Source organism: Mytilus trossulus, chromosome 3 (assembly GCF_036588685.1).
Source record: "Mytilus trossulus isolate FHL-02 chromosome 3, PNRI_Mtr1.1.1.hap1, whole genome shotgun sequence".
NCBI classification, from domain to species: Eukaryota; Metazoa; Mollusca; class Bivalvia; order Mytilida; family Mytilidae; genus Mytilus; species Mytilus trossulus.
Window position 1 is genome coordinate 90,318,054 of NC_086375.1, and position 15,888 is coordinate 90,333,941.

A 15,888-nucleotide genomic window follows, 5' to 3' on the forward strand; every position below is an offset into this window, starting at 1 on the left:
ATAAATGGAATGGAAAACAACTGTCATATTCCTGATTTGGTACAATTTTTTCCCTATGGTTCTTCAATCTATATATATCAATCTTTTAACAATTTGCACATGGTCATGCTTTTCTGTGACGTCTTTACACCTAATTCATTGCATGTTGAATTGATACAAATTGATATTTAGTCTTATGTACCTGAATTTTATAATCGTTCTTATATGCTTTCAAAAAGCCTGTAATTGACTATTAATAAATTCATACCTGTACTTTGTGTTTTATTTTGGTTTCCCGCCCAATTTAACACTATGTAAACCATAAAAAAAATGCCTGTATGGTGGTTTGTTAGGCTAGTTTAAAACCAGGTTCAAAACAATAAAAAAAAATTGTACGAATTGAGACTGATATCAATTGATTTTTCAGTTTATATGGACTTCCCTTTTTGAATTTACCGTGGAGTTTAATTCAAAAATGACAAATAAGTATAGAAACGTAGGATTGTCTAAAATATTTGTAAATTATTCATTATTCATCAAAGTCTACTCTGTAACAGTCTTTACATAACTGTTTCTTTTATAAGTCAGGAAAATGTATGTTTTATCATATATTTTGCCAATGCTTTGTATGAAATGCCTCAAATAGGAATCAAAGCTTAGTAAATTCTATTTCTCTGTCAAATTTATTTTGCGCTTTGACACTCTCTGGTTGTGAGACCTTTATTTCTGTACTCTCTTTTCTTGGTTTATAAAATTTAGCTGCTAAGAATAAGAATATCAATCCCAACACTTTTAAGCATATCCACCAAACCATAATACGAAGTCCTAAATCGGTTTTATTATAAATCCAGCAAGATCCCTGCTTTCCACATGTATTCTGCCATACATCACACGAACTGTCAATGATTGCGCCCAAAAATATAGGGCCAGGAGTTGTACCTGGAATGCATCAATCAATAAATTGACATATGTTCTATCAAAATCAATTGTATTTCTATCATTATACAAACATGAAGGAGAGAAATACCGATGTCTGTTCAGGTATATAGTAAACAATTATTGCATGATTTTTTTAATTCAAAATTAAGTGCCACACATGCATCACAAAGTAAGCATATGCAATATAAAAGTGATTTTAAAAGATACAGTCATTATGTTATTGTTCTATTATATGTCATCATGTTATTATTCTATAATAAATTTGAACGACAAACGACAAAATTATTTTACTCGTGTGATGGTATTAACCATATGTGGAATCTTAAAAATTCTAATTATATACCTATATGGAGTTATTTTCTTTCAGAACGTCAGGTCATTCTTTTTCAGAATCAACCCGGACGATACCATGTTTCAATGGTATATGCTCTAAGGCATAAAATAATTACCTGTGTAGGGTCATTATTTTCCTTGATAAACATGCAATTTATGATTTACTTCAACATTTTATTCGTCTAATAGTTTTTTGTTGCCGATTTGGAAATTTATTTTCTAAAGTACAACCGATGATAGATGTAAAAGAAACCGTCATCGTAGACCCGCAATTTAATTTTACAAACAAATAATAAGAAGTTTTGTTGATTTACCGCTATAATAAAGAAACGTTATCATATAGGTCAGATGAATTTTAATGTAGACTGTCATAAAATAAATCCAGATTTAACATGTGTAAGATTTTAAAAATCTAAATAGGTTGATTGCTTAACGTCCAGTGGCAAATATTTTTTGCATGTTCAGAACGATACACACTGAATAGGAAATCATATGACCTACATGTATTTATATTCGTCTTCGTGTCAGTTCGTAACTTTAAGTATACCTTTTACTCTATTAAATGATCAACTAATAAAATAATCTTATATTCTATTGAATAACATTAACATAACTCACGAAAGGGTCGGGTGCGGAGGGGATATAATTTTATCCTGATTTTCTTTTAATAAAATGTATTGCTATTCGAAAGACAATCTTTCTGAATTTTTCATTCGATTCAAGTAAAATGGTTAAATAAATAACAACTTTTCCGCGATAGAAATAACATAACAAAACGAAACAAAAAAACATACCCCTCCCCCTTTTCCATAAGCTAAGTGGTACAATAAATTACTTACAATGCGTCTTGTATTTGTCATACACCGTTATCAGATGGTCACAATACATTTGTGTCTTACTTCATGCAGTTACAGTAATATTTGTATTGTGTATGGATAACAATTTTTAAAAGGTTGATATCTTAATTATTTAGTGAGTTTTATTTCACATTTAAATGAGCCGTAGGGCGTATTAAAACCTGAACGCATTAGAAAGGAATATCCCACTTTAGTGTTGTCGGTAAAAAAAAGATACTAAATTTTACAAATCTTTATAAAATCTTTGACGGTATATAAGTCAGATAATGCATATTTTAAGGTTTTTCTTGTCGTAGAACACACCGAGGGGTGTCAGGATTGTTTAAAGAAAGACCTCCCTCCGGTCGGTCTTTCATTTGATCAATCCTGACACCCCTCGGTGTGTTCTACGACAAGAAAAACCTTAAAATATGCATTATCTATAACAGAACTTCTGGACAATTTTAAATCTCGGTCTATTTCTAAAATTAATTCTAACATAACTTTTGATTTTTTAACCCTGTATACCACAATTCCCTATGTGAAATTAGAATTCTTTTGAATAAACGTTGAAAGACAATATTTCTTCCTGTGACGTTTACTTTTTATGTTTCTATGTTGTGTCATTAGGACTATTGTTTGTCTGTTTGTCCTTTTTATTTTTAGCCATTGCGTTGTCAGTTTATTTTCGATTTATGAGTTTGTCTGTCCGTCTGTTATCTTTCGTCCCTCTTTTACATTATCTGACGTCAGACACGCAAAGCAATGAGTGTAATTTTTTAACTTGATTGTAAACTTTGTGCTTTTGGCAAATAATTGTTTGTTTTGAGTTTGTAACACAGTGATGACTACTGTACCCATATTTTGACTTTTATTTAGCATGTCTGTTTCGTTCACGCATCGTTGTTAATATAACGAAATTTGATGCGACTGTCATATAAGTGAGAAGGTTATTGCTATAAAACGATGTTCAATCCACCATTTTCTACATTTGAATATGCCTGTACCAAGTCAGGAATATGACAGTTGCTGTCTATTCGTTTGAAGTGTTTTGTCATTTGTATGTGCCATTTTAATATGGACTAAATGATTGAATTTTCCGCGGGGTTCAGTATTTTTTGTGATTTTACTTTTTAAGTGTATAAAATGAGACCAAGAGTTATCCAAAGTGAAATTCAAGAAAATTGAACTGTAAAAACAAACAAAAACACGAATGTGTCCGTAGAACACGGATGCCCCACTGGCACTATCATTTTACATGTTCAGTGGACCGCGAAATTAGGGTCACAACTTTAATTTTGCTTTAAAATCAGAACGATCATATTATAGAGAACATGTGTATTTAGTTTCAAGTTGATTGGACTTCAACTTCATCAAAACCTACCTGGACAAAAAACTTTAACCAAAACTTGAACCTGAGCTTCGCACTATCTTTTTCTTGTTCAGTGGACCGTGAAATTGGAGTCAAAACTTTAGTTTTGCATTTAAATCAGAACGATCATATCATAGGGAACATGTGTACTATGTTTCAAGTTGATTGGACTTCAACTTCATCAAAAACTACCTGGACCAAAAACTTTAAACAAAACTTTAACCTGAGCTTCGCACTATCTTTTTCTTTGTTCAGTGGACCCCCGTGAAATTGTGGTAACAACTTTAATTTGGCATTAAAATTAGAAAGATCATATCCTGTGAAACATGTGTACTAAGTTTCAAGTTGACTGGACTTCAACTTCATCAAAAACTACCTTTAATAACTAAAAACTTTAAACTGTAGCGGGACGAACGGGCGCACGGATGAACGAACGGACGAACGGACGCACGGACCAGAAAAAAATGCCCCTCCACTATCTTTTTTTTTTTTAGATAATTTATAATAGAGAATCGTGGCTCAGTTTGTCACGTTTCAAAGTCATTTATAACTAGATGTGTCAAAGCGACACGAATGGCCCCGTCTCAAAAAGTTGAAAAAGTTCAATAACACATGTGGACACAAACTTGATGGTAGTCTCACATATTAAAAATCAGCTCAAAATTTCGAGGCGTTTAGAAAAAGTCCGTATAACTGTGACTTTTAACAATTTTCAAAGTTGTAAACCCTTAAAGTTAATTTTGGCAAATATTAACGGAGCGTAACAAAACTTAAACTTGATATGTAACTCATCATGGTTAGCTAACATACCAAATATCAGTTCAATATCTGAAGGCATTTAGAAAAAAGATCCGTAGAACTGGGGTTTTCAAAAATTCATCAAAGTTCAAAGCCCGAAATAACAGCAAAAATTAGCAGAGCGGAACAAAACTTAAACTTGATCTGTAACTCATCATGAAAAACTCACATACCAATAATCAGCTCAATATCTGAAAGCGTTTCGAAAAAAAGTCCGTATAACAGTTTTCAACAATTTATCAAAGTCCATAGCCGGTAATTTCGGCAAAACTTGGCCGAGCGGAACAAAACTTTAATTGATCTGTAACTCATTTTTGTTAACACCCATGTCAAAAATCATCCCAATATCTGAAATAATTTAGAAAAAAAGGTCTGTATATCTGTGATTTTCAACAATTTATCAAAGTCGAAGGCCCGAAAAAAAGGAAAAATTAGCGAAGCAGAACGAAACTGAAAATTGATCTATAACTCATAATGGTTAGCTTACATACCAAATATCAGTTCAATATCTGAAGGCATTTAGAAAAAAGATCCGTAGAACTGGGGTTTTCAAAAATTCATCAAAGTTCAAAGCCCGAAATAACAGCAAAAATTAGCAGAGCGGAACAAAACTTAAACTTGATCTGTAACTCATCATGAAAAACTCACATACCAATAATCAGCTCAATATCTGAAAGCGTTTCGAAAAAAAGTCCGTATAACAGTTTTCAACAATTTATCAAAGTCCATAGCCGGTAATTTAGGCAAAACTTGGCCGAGCGGAACAAAACTTAAATTGATCTGTAACTCATTTTTGTTAACACACATGTCAAAAATCATCCCAATATCTGAAATAATTTAGAAAAAAAGGTCTGTATATCTGTGATTTTCAACAAGTTATCAAAGTCGAAGGCCCGAAAAAAAAGGAAAAATTAGCGAAGCAGAACGAAACTTAAAATTGATCTATAACTCATAATGGTTAGCTTACATACCAAATATCAGTTCAATATCTGAAGGCATTTAGAAAAAAGATCCGTAGAACTGGGGTTTTCAAAAATTCATCAAAGTTCAAAGCCCGAAATAACAGCAAAAATTAGCAGAGCGGAACAAAACTTAAACTTGATCTGTAACTCATCATGAAAAACTCACATGCCAATAATCAGCTCAATATCTGAAAGCGTTTCGAAAAAAAGTCCGTATAACAGTTTTCAACAATTTATCAAAGTCCATAGCCGGTAATTTAGGCAAAACTTGGCCGAGCGGAACAAAACTTAAATTGATCTGTAACTCATTTTTGTTAACACACATGTTAAAAATCACCCCAATATCTGAAATAATTTAGAAAAAAAGGTCTGTATATCTGTGATTTTCAACAAGTTATCAAAGTCGAAGGCCCGAAAAAAAAGGAAAAATTAGCGAAGCAGAACAAAACTTAAAATTGATCTATAACTCATAATGGTTAGCTTACATACCAAATATCAGTTTAATATCTGAAGGCATTTAGAAAAAAGATCCGTAGAACTGGGGTTTTCAAAAATTCATCAAAGTTCAAAGCCCGAAATAACAGCAAAAATTAGCAGAGCGGAACAAAACTTAAACTTGATCTGTAACTCATCATGAAAAACTCACATACCAATAATCAGCTCAATATCTGAAAGCGTTTCGAAAAAAAGTCCGTATAACAGTTTTCAACAATTTATCAAAGTCCATAGCCGGTAATTTCGGCAAAACTTGGCTGAGCGGAACAAACTTAAATTGATCTGTAACTCATTTTTGTTAACACACATGTCAAAAATCATCCCAATATCTGAAATAATTTAGAAAAAAGGTCTGTATATCTGTGATTTTCAACAATTTATCAAAGTCGAAGGCCCGAAAAAAAGGAAAAATTAGCGAAGCAGAACGAAACTTAAAATTGATCTATAACTCATAATGGTTAGCTTACATACCAAATATCAATTCAATATCTGAAGGCATTTAGAAAAAAGATCCGTAGAACTGGGGTTTTCAAAAATTCATTAAAGTTCAAAGCCAGAAATAACAGCAAAAATTAGCAGAGCGGAACAAAACTTAAACTTGATCTGTAATTCATCATGAAAAACTCACATACCAATAATCAGCTCAATATCTGAAAGCGTTTCGAAAAAAAGTCCGTATAACAGTTTTCAACAATTTATCAAAGTCCATAGCCGGTAATTTAGGCAAAACTTGGCCGAGCGGAACAAAACTTAAATTGATCTGTAACTCATTTTTGTTAACACACATGTCAAAAATCATCCCAATATCTGAAATAATTTAGAAAAAAAGGTCTTTATATCTGTGATTTTCAACAATTTATCAAAGTCGAAGGCCCGAAAAAAAAGGAAAAATTAGCGAAGCAGAACGAAACTTAAAATTGATCTATAACTCATAATGGTTAGCTTACATACCAAATATCAGTTCAATATCTGAAGGCATTTAGAAAAAAAGATCCGTAGAACTGGGGTTTTCAAAAATTCATCAAAGTTCAAAGCCCGAAATAACAGCAAAAATTAGCAGAGTGGAACAAAACTTAAACTTGATCTGTAACTCATCATGAAAAACTCACATACCAATAATCAGCTCAATATCTGAAAGCGTTTCGAAAAAAAGTCCGTATAACAGTTTTCAACAATTTATCAAAGTCCATAGCCGGTAATTTAGGCAAAACTTGGCCGACCGGAACAAAACTTAAATTGATCTGTAACTCATTTTTGTTAACACACATGTCAAAAATCATCCCAATATCTGAAATAATTTAGAAAAAAGGTCTATTTATCTGTGATTTTCAACAATTTATCAAAGTCCAAGGCCCGAAATAACAGCAAAAATAGCGAAGCTGATCGAAACTTAAAATTGATCTATAACTCATCATAGTTAACTCACATACCAAAAATCAGCCCAATATATGAAGGCGTTTATAACAAAAAAAACTCCGTATAATGGTTTGTTGCGGAATGAAGGAATGACGGAATTACGATATTACGGAATGACGGACAAGGGTAAAACTATATGGCACCGACAACTTTTTTGCGGGGCCATAAACATTAGCTTTTGTATGTAAATTGTTCTATGTTTTTCTCAACATTTGTCCACTGTTATTGATATTATAATAATTACCTAACTTTTGTATGTAAGTAGGATCTACTTACTCTTCCGGAGCACCTGATATCACCCATAGTTTTTGGTGGGGTTCGTGTTGTTTATTCTTTAGTTTCCTATGTTGTGTCATGTGTACTATTGTTTTTCTGTTTGTCTTTTTCATTTTTAGCCATGGTGTTGCCAGTTTGTTTTAGATTTATGAGTTTGACTGTCCCTTTGATATCTTTCGTCCTTCTTTTGTTTTATGTTTTTCTCAACATTTGTTCACTGTTATTGATATTATAATAATTACCTAATAAACGAACAAATAGCACCTGTAAACTAATAGCAAAAGATCTTTGATCATGCGGGACGCATCTGTATAGATTAAAAAAAAGAAAATATTACATTTTATATGTGTGATAACAGCCTGGAAATATTGTTTCTTATATCACACTATTAAATATAAACTGTTTTAGTTTTAAAGAATTTTCCAAAAAAATAGTAAAGGATGCTCGAGGTAACAACCATTTCGTTTTGGCCCCAGATGACTTTTGGAATGATTTCATTATTGAAAAGTTCCCTTTCGTGGAAAAATGACATTTTTTTTATTTAAGAATTAATATAATTTTTTTAACTCATCGGTGACCTATATTTTTTGTTATTTTTTTTCTTCAAATAAGTTGTACTTCATCTAAACTATTGTAAGATTTAATCGATTTCTCTCTATACTTATTTTTGTATTTCAATATAACCTCTATTTTTCCTATTAGTTCAATAGAAAAAAAAGTACCTAAACAAAAATGCATGCTTCTTTCCAAGGTAGATTGCGATCTTAAAAGAACGGTGACCCCGTTTTTTATTTTAATTTTCTATTACAAATATGATAAATTTCATTTATAGAAAAATATTAGCAAAATCCTATATTTAAACAAATGGATTTATACCCTCGAGCCCCCTTAATATGATATTCCAGCAACACCTGCATACAAGGTATATATATATGTAGGACTCGGAACCGCGATGGTACTTCTAACCGTGATGGTCACGCTGAAGTTCGATGGTCCTCGCTGTAGTGCGATGGTTTACACGCTGAAGTGGGATGGTGGCTTTCTGACGTTAGCTTTGTTGATAGCTACTCTTGGTGCGATGGTGGTTACACTGGCGTGCGATGTTCTGTCTGTGACTTGATTATATAAGCAAAATAGACACGAGATGTTTAAATGAAACAGTATCATGAAAGGAGCAACCGTTTAACTTCTAAAGGGGGTATGGTATTTGTCTTGGTTAGAAACTGTTTTCCCCGCAATGCGCTAACTTTTTTTGTAGAGTTTTTCTAACTTAATTATGCCCGCGTCACACTGTCCCGATTTTTACACCGATGGTAACACGATTATGGAAATTTTCTAAATCGGGACAGATCGTATCCAGATCGGGCTATTCGTAGTGCCATCTTTAACCATCGTAGAACCATTGGCCACTTTTTCTAGCCTTCGGGGACAACTTCGGGAAGAGTTCTAAATTTTTTAACATGTAAAAAAATCCCCGAAGGTGCGTCCGATCTTGAGGGTTTGTATTGAGTTCGTATCACCATCCTCACCATCGTAATGTCACCAGGAATGCATCTTTGAACATCGTATTGCATTCGTGTTTCTATCGTTTCCATCGGGCAGTTTTGACATTACGATGTCTACACGAATGAATCACGAAGCTACCTGAAGGTATTACGATGGCAACACGAATTCGTGAAGACCTCGAAATCCCGTCGTGTTGTCATCGAATAAAAGTACGAAGGCGACAAGATGGAACTACGACGGCAATAAATCAAGCTAAATGTAAGTTAATTTTCGAGCTAAAATACATTTAAAGTGCCATGCGCGATATGCACTGGTCAGTCTAATACGACAGTTAAGAAAGACGTTCACAAGACATAGAGCTCATATCATATGAATCTATGAGAACAAGAAAGGCGACAGCGTTGTTTCTATTAATTCAAATGGAACAATAAAAGCAGCTATTACAGGCTCAAAATTTACTTTTACAAGTAAAATATTTTTTTTGTCAATTTTTCAAGTAACATAATGAAAATCAAAAATGCGCCCCGTACACCAATACTGCAGGTACACGTACATGTAAATAGGGAAACCAACTTTTTCTTCATTATTCTTATTTTTTATGTATCGTCTGAGTTTGTCATATTTTGCCGCACTTGTTGCTTTCCCCACATCTTTCCTTTTTTCTATATCATTATCATATTCTCCTGGAAAGAGCTCTTTTTGAATAAAAGGGATCAACGAACCAATTACCTTACCTTTAAGATAGATCAGTAAACATGGGCATAATTATGGGTGATTATTCAGACTAGTGCACACATTTTACAGTTCAAATAAGGCAATGCCGAGCGTGGCATCCCCTCGTATGTAACATATTGGGGACAAATATGGGCACTATTTTGTATATGACACATGCAGAAAATGGTAAATTGAATATGCATATTTGATACATAGGAATCAACCAAAACATTCCGTAACTGGAAATACCTTTAATATTGTATTTAGAACCAGCAGGTAAAAAAATGAGCAACCAATTTCCTGTGTATTATGCTATTTCAAGGAGAAAAAAACAAGTCCATCTGCATGACTTTGACCTTTGGCCTTGAACGTAAAAAATGTCAGATCATTACAAGGAGGAATTATATACCAAATGTGGTTAAAATCTGTTGAAGCATATTGATTTTCGAGTGTCCACAAGGGTAATATTGCCTTGTATTACAACTGCCACTGTGACCTTGACCTTTGAACTTAAAGGTCAATAGCGCTTAAGATATTCTTAACGAGTAACAACATACCAAGCTTTGAGCATTTTGGTTCTAGAGTGTCCATAACACTTTTATCTACACGCAACTTACATGTAGTAGGCGAGGGGATAATAAACTAAGTTTTATCCTCAAGCCAACGGTCTTCCGTCTTATAAACAAACCAGAAATGAATTGTACAAGATAATATATATTCAATATTGATCAAACAACTCTAAACGCGTGATGCCTTCGGCATATAATTTAAATGCATCGTAAGCTGTACACGACATCTTTTAGACATCGTATGGTCATCGCGCCATCATCGGAATCCATCGTGTAGCCTTCGTAATCCATCGTGTATCCTTCGTGATCCATCGTGTAGGCTTCGGCTGAGATATGAATCTTAAATATCCGTCTTCGGTTTACCTTCATATGTCTATCTTTTGCTACCGTATATAATTTCGGCACCATCGTATAGACCTCGTTATTTATCATACTTGTTTCGGTCACTTTTTGGTATTTCAACGAGATCGGGACCAACTTCGTACGAACTTACAATTTTCGCATTCCGGTGTCCATCGAATATAAAAATCAGGACAGTGTGAAGCGGGCATTAAGAAATAACACAATTAAGGTATTCAAAATATAGTTTTTGTCAGTCATTCCCTTAGATTTGACAACCGTAGTTTGCCATCCTCGTATGTGGTAAATCTTTTCAGTTCTGCTCAGGTCAAATAAAAAAATGAATGTTTTTTAATCTAATTTCAAATATGTTTTCCGATTAGCACGCATTAGTATGGGGATACTAAATTGCTAAACAGTACACATAGGAACCAGTCATGTTGTAGACAATTATCACAGAAGCCACAATAAAACAAGACTAGACAAGTTTGTGTCACAATTACAAACACTGGTTCGCCCATTTGTTGGTCAAGTTTATCTTTCATGCGCTTTGCTTCCAATAAATTGCCTCCACGTGTAATGCAACAAACTTTCCAGGACTAAAAATGTTCGTTACTTTCTTTTTAACTCCCTTCCCACATTTAGCATGAAAACTGTTATCTACAACCCTATCATCCTGCTTCGAATCTATGTTGCATTTTAAAACGTCACAATATTTTAACGTCATGCTAAACCATCGCACCTCAGCGAAGGAACCATCGCACTTCAGTGTCCCCATCGCACCTCCAAGTCCTATATAATTAAAATGGATACGATATTCACGGTCTTGTATTTCCTATCATGATTTCCTTAATAGAGGAAAAGAAGCTTTTTATACAAGAGTTCTAAATTGTAAAGTTGAAATCATCCTTTTGTAATTTTTACGAACCCCATCACAAGTCGGTTGACCGTTACGGAATATCCGTTTCACAGATAATATCGGATTTATTCCTAATGTCGTAACTACAATCCTTTTCCTCTTCCAAAAATGTGACCTACATAATAAGTACTGGGTTTGTAATAACATGAGCAGATACGACGGGTGCCACATGTGAAGTAAGATCTGCTTATCCATCCGGAGCACCTTTTTGCTGCGACTGTCATACAAGTGAGAGGTTTAGCTAACTATAGAACCAGGTTCAATCCACCATTTTCTACATAAGAAAATGCCAGTACCAGGTCAGGAATATGACAGTTGCTATCCATTGGTTTGATGTATTTGAGCTTCTGATTTTGCTATTTGATTAGGGACTTTCCGTTTTGAAATTCCTCGGAGTTCAGTATTTTTGCGATTTTACTTTTCTAGATCAGGCCCAGTTTTTGTTCGTGTTGTATAGTCTTTAGTTTCCCCCTTTTTTTGAAACAAAGTAAACTAAATTGCATTTTAGAAAATAATATTGTAACATAGCAGCAAATACAACAAAATGTTATTGTTGAAAAAGAACATGTAAATACTCATATACTATCAAACTTGCAAGCAGAAATATTATTTAACTTAGCTGGAGTATGATTATATTGAAATGATTTCGTTCATATGGCGTGTTGCTTACATTGAATTTATTGAACAAAGGAATAACATGTTAAAGTTTCGGTTTTGTTTTAAGTTTCGATCGAAAGAAAGCATATATATATGACCTGTTAGTCAAATGCGTTTTGTTTAAATATACTTTTTCACGCTTTTGGTCTTTTGGAAAATGTTGTTTGTGCTGTTTTTAGACCCTTCTACAACGAAATTTGTTTGACATGCACACGTATAAAAATTGCGGTTTTTATCCAACGCAGTCATAGGTTTGAACGTAGTTTTCAATTTAGACTCGTTTATATTTTTTGTTTGGGCATGTATCATATTTTCCCTCCGGTTTATATGATCCGTTCATCCTATATATTGACTCTTAAAATTCAAGAGTTAATCTAAAAATGAGGGTACTTTCTCTAAAAAATGAGGGTACTTTTTATATGGCCTTCCAAATACCGTTTCGATCCCTAACATCACTGAAGAGACATTTATTGTCGAAATCCGGATATGGTGTACTAAAGAAATATTGACACCGAATGTTTGTGGCACAACATCCTGTCCACAAGTTAACAATTTTTTTTCTGTGACGTATTAAATTTATATTAACATCTTGTGATCAATTTTATTTGGCAATCGTCAATGGCAGTCAGCAGGGTTAAAGAACATCAGTTGTTCGACCTGTTAGTCAAATGCGTTTTGTTTAAATATACTTTTTCACGCTTTTGGTCTTTTGGAAAATGTTGTTTGTGCTGTTTTTAGACCCTTCTACAACGAAATTTGTTTGACATGCACACGTATAAAAATTGCGGTTTTTATCCAACGCAGTCATAGGTTTGAACGTAGTTTTCAATTTAGACTCGTTTATATTTTTTGTTTGGGCATGTATCATATTTTCCCTCCGGTTTATATGATCCGTTCATCCTATATATTGACTCTTAAAATTCAAGAGTTAATCTAAAAATGAGGGTACTTTCTCTAAAAAATGAGGGTACTTTTTATATGGCCTTCCAAATACCGTTTCGATCCCTAACATCACTGAAGAGACATTTATTGTCGAAATCCGGATATGGTGTACTAAAGAAATATTGACACCGAATGTTTGTGGCACAACATCCTGTCCACAAGTTAACAATTTTTTTTCTGTGACGTATTAAATTTATATTAACATCTTGTGATCAATTTTATTTGGCAATCGTCAATGGCAGTCAGCAGGGTTAAAGAACATCAGTTGTTCGACCTGTTAGTCAAATGCGTTTTGTTTAAATATACTTTTTCACGCTTTTGGTCTTTTGGAAAATGTTGTTTGTGCTGTTTTTAGACCCTTCTACAACGAAATTTGTTTGACATGCACACGTATAAAAATTGCGGTTTTTATCCAACGCAGTCATATGTTTGAACGTAGTTTTCAATTTAGACTCGTATATATATATATATATATATATATAAATGTTTGTATTGTACCTAACGAAATCTTTGTTTCGTTACTTCAGGTCACACTAGCGTCTGTTTGACTAGTTCAATTTCCTGACGAGAAACTTAAAGAACAAAAACTTTTTACCCTTCGATTTATGTGTCAATCACAGTTATGTTAGTTGGGTGAATTGATGCTATTTGTCAATTATTCTCATTAAAATTGTGTTGTTTACTTCCAATGTGAACTAAGATAGTGAAAATTGCTTACCAACAAACTATACTAGTCAGTGTTTGGCACGTGTCTCCACAAAGGAGCTTTGAATTATAAGTTCAATAGAACATGTTCTGGTTAATTGTAATGATGAAAAAAGTAAATGAAAAAAATACAAAAATACTGAACTCCGAGTAACATTAAAAACGGAAAGTCCATATTCAATCGGCAAAGTCATAAGATCAAACTACTGTCATATTCCTGACTTGGTACAGGCATTTTCTAATGTAGAAAATGATGGCTTAGAACTGGCTTTATAGCTAGCTAAACCTTTCACTTGTATGACAGTCATATCAAATTCCATTATATGGACAAGGATGTGTGAACAATACAAACAGACATAGTTGGTAAAAATTTCAGCAATTGGAATATAGCAGACAAAATTGTGATATAACCTTAAATCACTATGAAAACAAACAAATGTGTAACAAAGAAACACAAAAAAAATTGATTGATTGATGGTTGCTTTACGCCGTATTAGCACAAAAAGGCTATATCGCGGCGAGCACAAAGAACAACTTTAGAACAAAGCACATTAGCAAAAATGAAAGACAAGATGACAAACATTTACAAAAACACAATAACATAATGACGGGATGTATAAATTCAGAGCCACGCTATATGAATCAAAGAAACACAAAAAGGCATATAACCAAAGAATATTAGCAAAAACGAAAGACAAGAATACAAAATTTGTCAGAAGAATAACACAATGAGCAATACTTAATTACAAACTCACGTCACATAGTCACAGTTAGGAATACATAAGTACAGAATCACGTAATCCACAATGCTTTTCAAGATACAAATGGAAGTGAACGCTTTATTTTTTTACTTTGGGATGCCTAATGGCAAATTTTGATAGTAGTAAACAAAACGGTAAAAAATGCTACATACAGAAACAAGTGATCAGTATGGCTTAGATTCTTATTGTTGAATTTCAACTAATTGTAGGCATTCCTATTGAAAATAACTGTGCACCGGTCATTGCCGACCTCTTGTTATTGTAATAGGAGTCGGAGTTCCACTGTCATCAACGAGCTGGTGAAATTTATTTGTCTTTTTAGATTTTTTTAACCTCGACTGCTTAGTTCATTTTCGGTAAAATCCGTATGGCATGGCTCGGTATTTATACGTCCCGACATTGTGTGATTGTGTTATTGTAACTTTTGTATTCTTGGTTTTATTCGTGCCTTGGCCATATGCTATTTTGTTTTTCTTTGAAGACATATTTGTTTGTTTTGTTAGTGATTAAGATAAAACAACAATGCTGCCTGCTGTTCCCTTATTTTTTATTTGTTACCTATTATGTCGGTTGCTTTTGTTCACATATTGTTGTCAATATAATGGAAGTGTATGAAGTGTCATGTGTACTATTGTTTTTCTGTTTGTCGTTTTCATTTTTAGGCATGGCGTTGTCAGTTTGTTTTAGATTTATGAGTTTGACTGTCCCTTTGGTATCTTTCGTCCCTCTTTTGTCAATATAATGGAAGTGTATGAGTCATGCAAATGACATGTTAACGAGTTATACAACCAGGCTTGAGGAATCATGTTCTACACATGTCAATTCATATACCAAGTCAGGAACATGATAGTTGTTTTCCATTCGTTTGAGCTTTGGATTTTGTTATTTAAAAGGTGTCTTTCGTTTTGAATTTTCCTTGGAGTTCGGTATTTTTGTTATTTTGTTTTTAATAATTATTTTAAATAGGATCTGTAAATCCGTTTGTATGTGTTTAAGGCAAACATTACCTTACTTGCTTTGATAATAAAAAACAAATGAAAATAATAAATAATACCTGAAAATTGCTGTAAGGATTGGTGACATAGTTGAAAATGTGAACCACATTATTAGGAAGAATAATACACAGAACACGTAAAACCAGTTGCATTTGGCAGAACAGGCACCAGACACTGCCAACGCGGTGTTTTGAGCTGAGCTTATACAATCGCAATTCATATACGACTGAAATAGATTAAAATATATAAAGAAAGTATATTCATGTATTAATTTGATTGTAAAATTTAAAAAGGACAGATACATTGTTTCGTTTGGTTTAGATTTATAACTTTTTCTTCATGTCATGTGCTTTGTTACAGCCGAAATGTCAGAAT

At 33.3% G+C, this 15,888-nt stretch overlaps 1 protein-coding gene across 1 annotated transcript; it reads right to left on the bottom strand.

Annotated features, from left to right (window-relative positions):
- Positions 1–564: 564 nt before the first annotated feature.
- On the bottom strand, positions 565–15,721 carry LOC134709845 (solute carrier organic anion transporter family member 4A1-like). Its single transcript, XM_063569977.1, has 3 exons — positions 15,573–15,721; positions 7,649–7,713; positions 565–918 (listed from the first exon to the last, which is right to left on the bottom strand). Exons 1-3 carry the CDS (start codon positions 15,620–15,622, stop codon positions 629–631), a joined length of 405 nt encoding a protein of 134 aa, XP_063426047.1. The 5' UTR covers positions 15,623–15,721; the 3' UTR covers positions 565–628.
- Between the last annotated feature and the right edge of the window lie 167 nt (positions 15,722–15,888).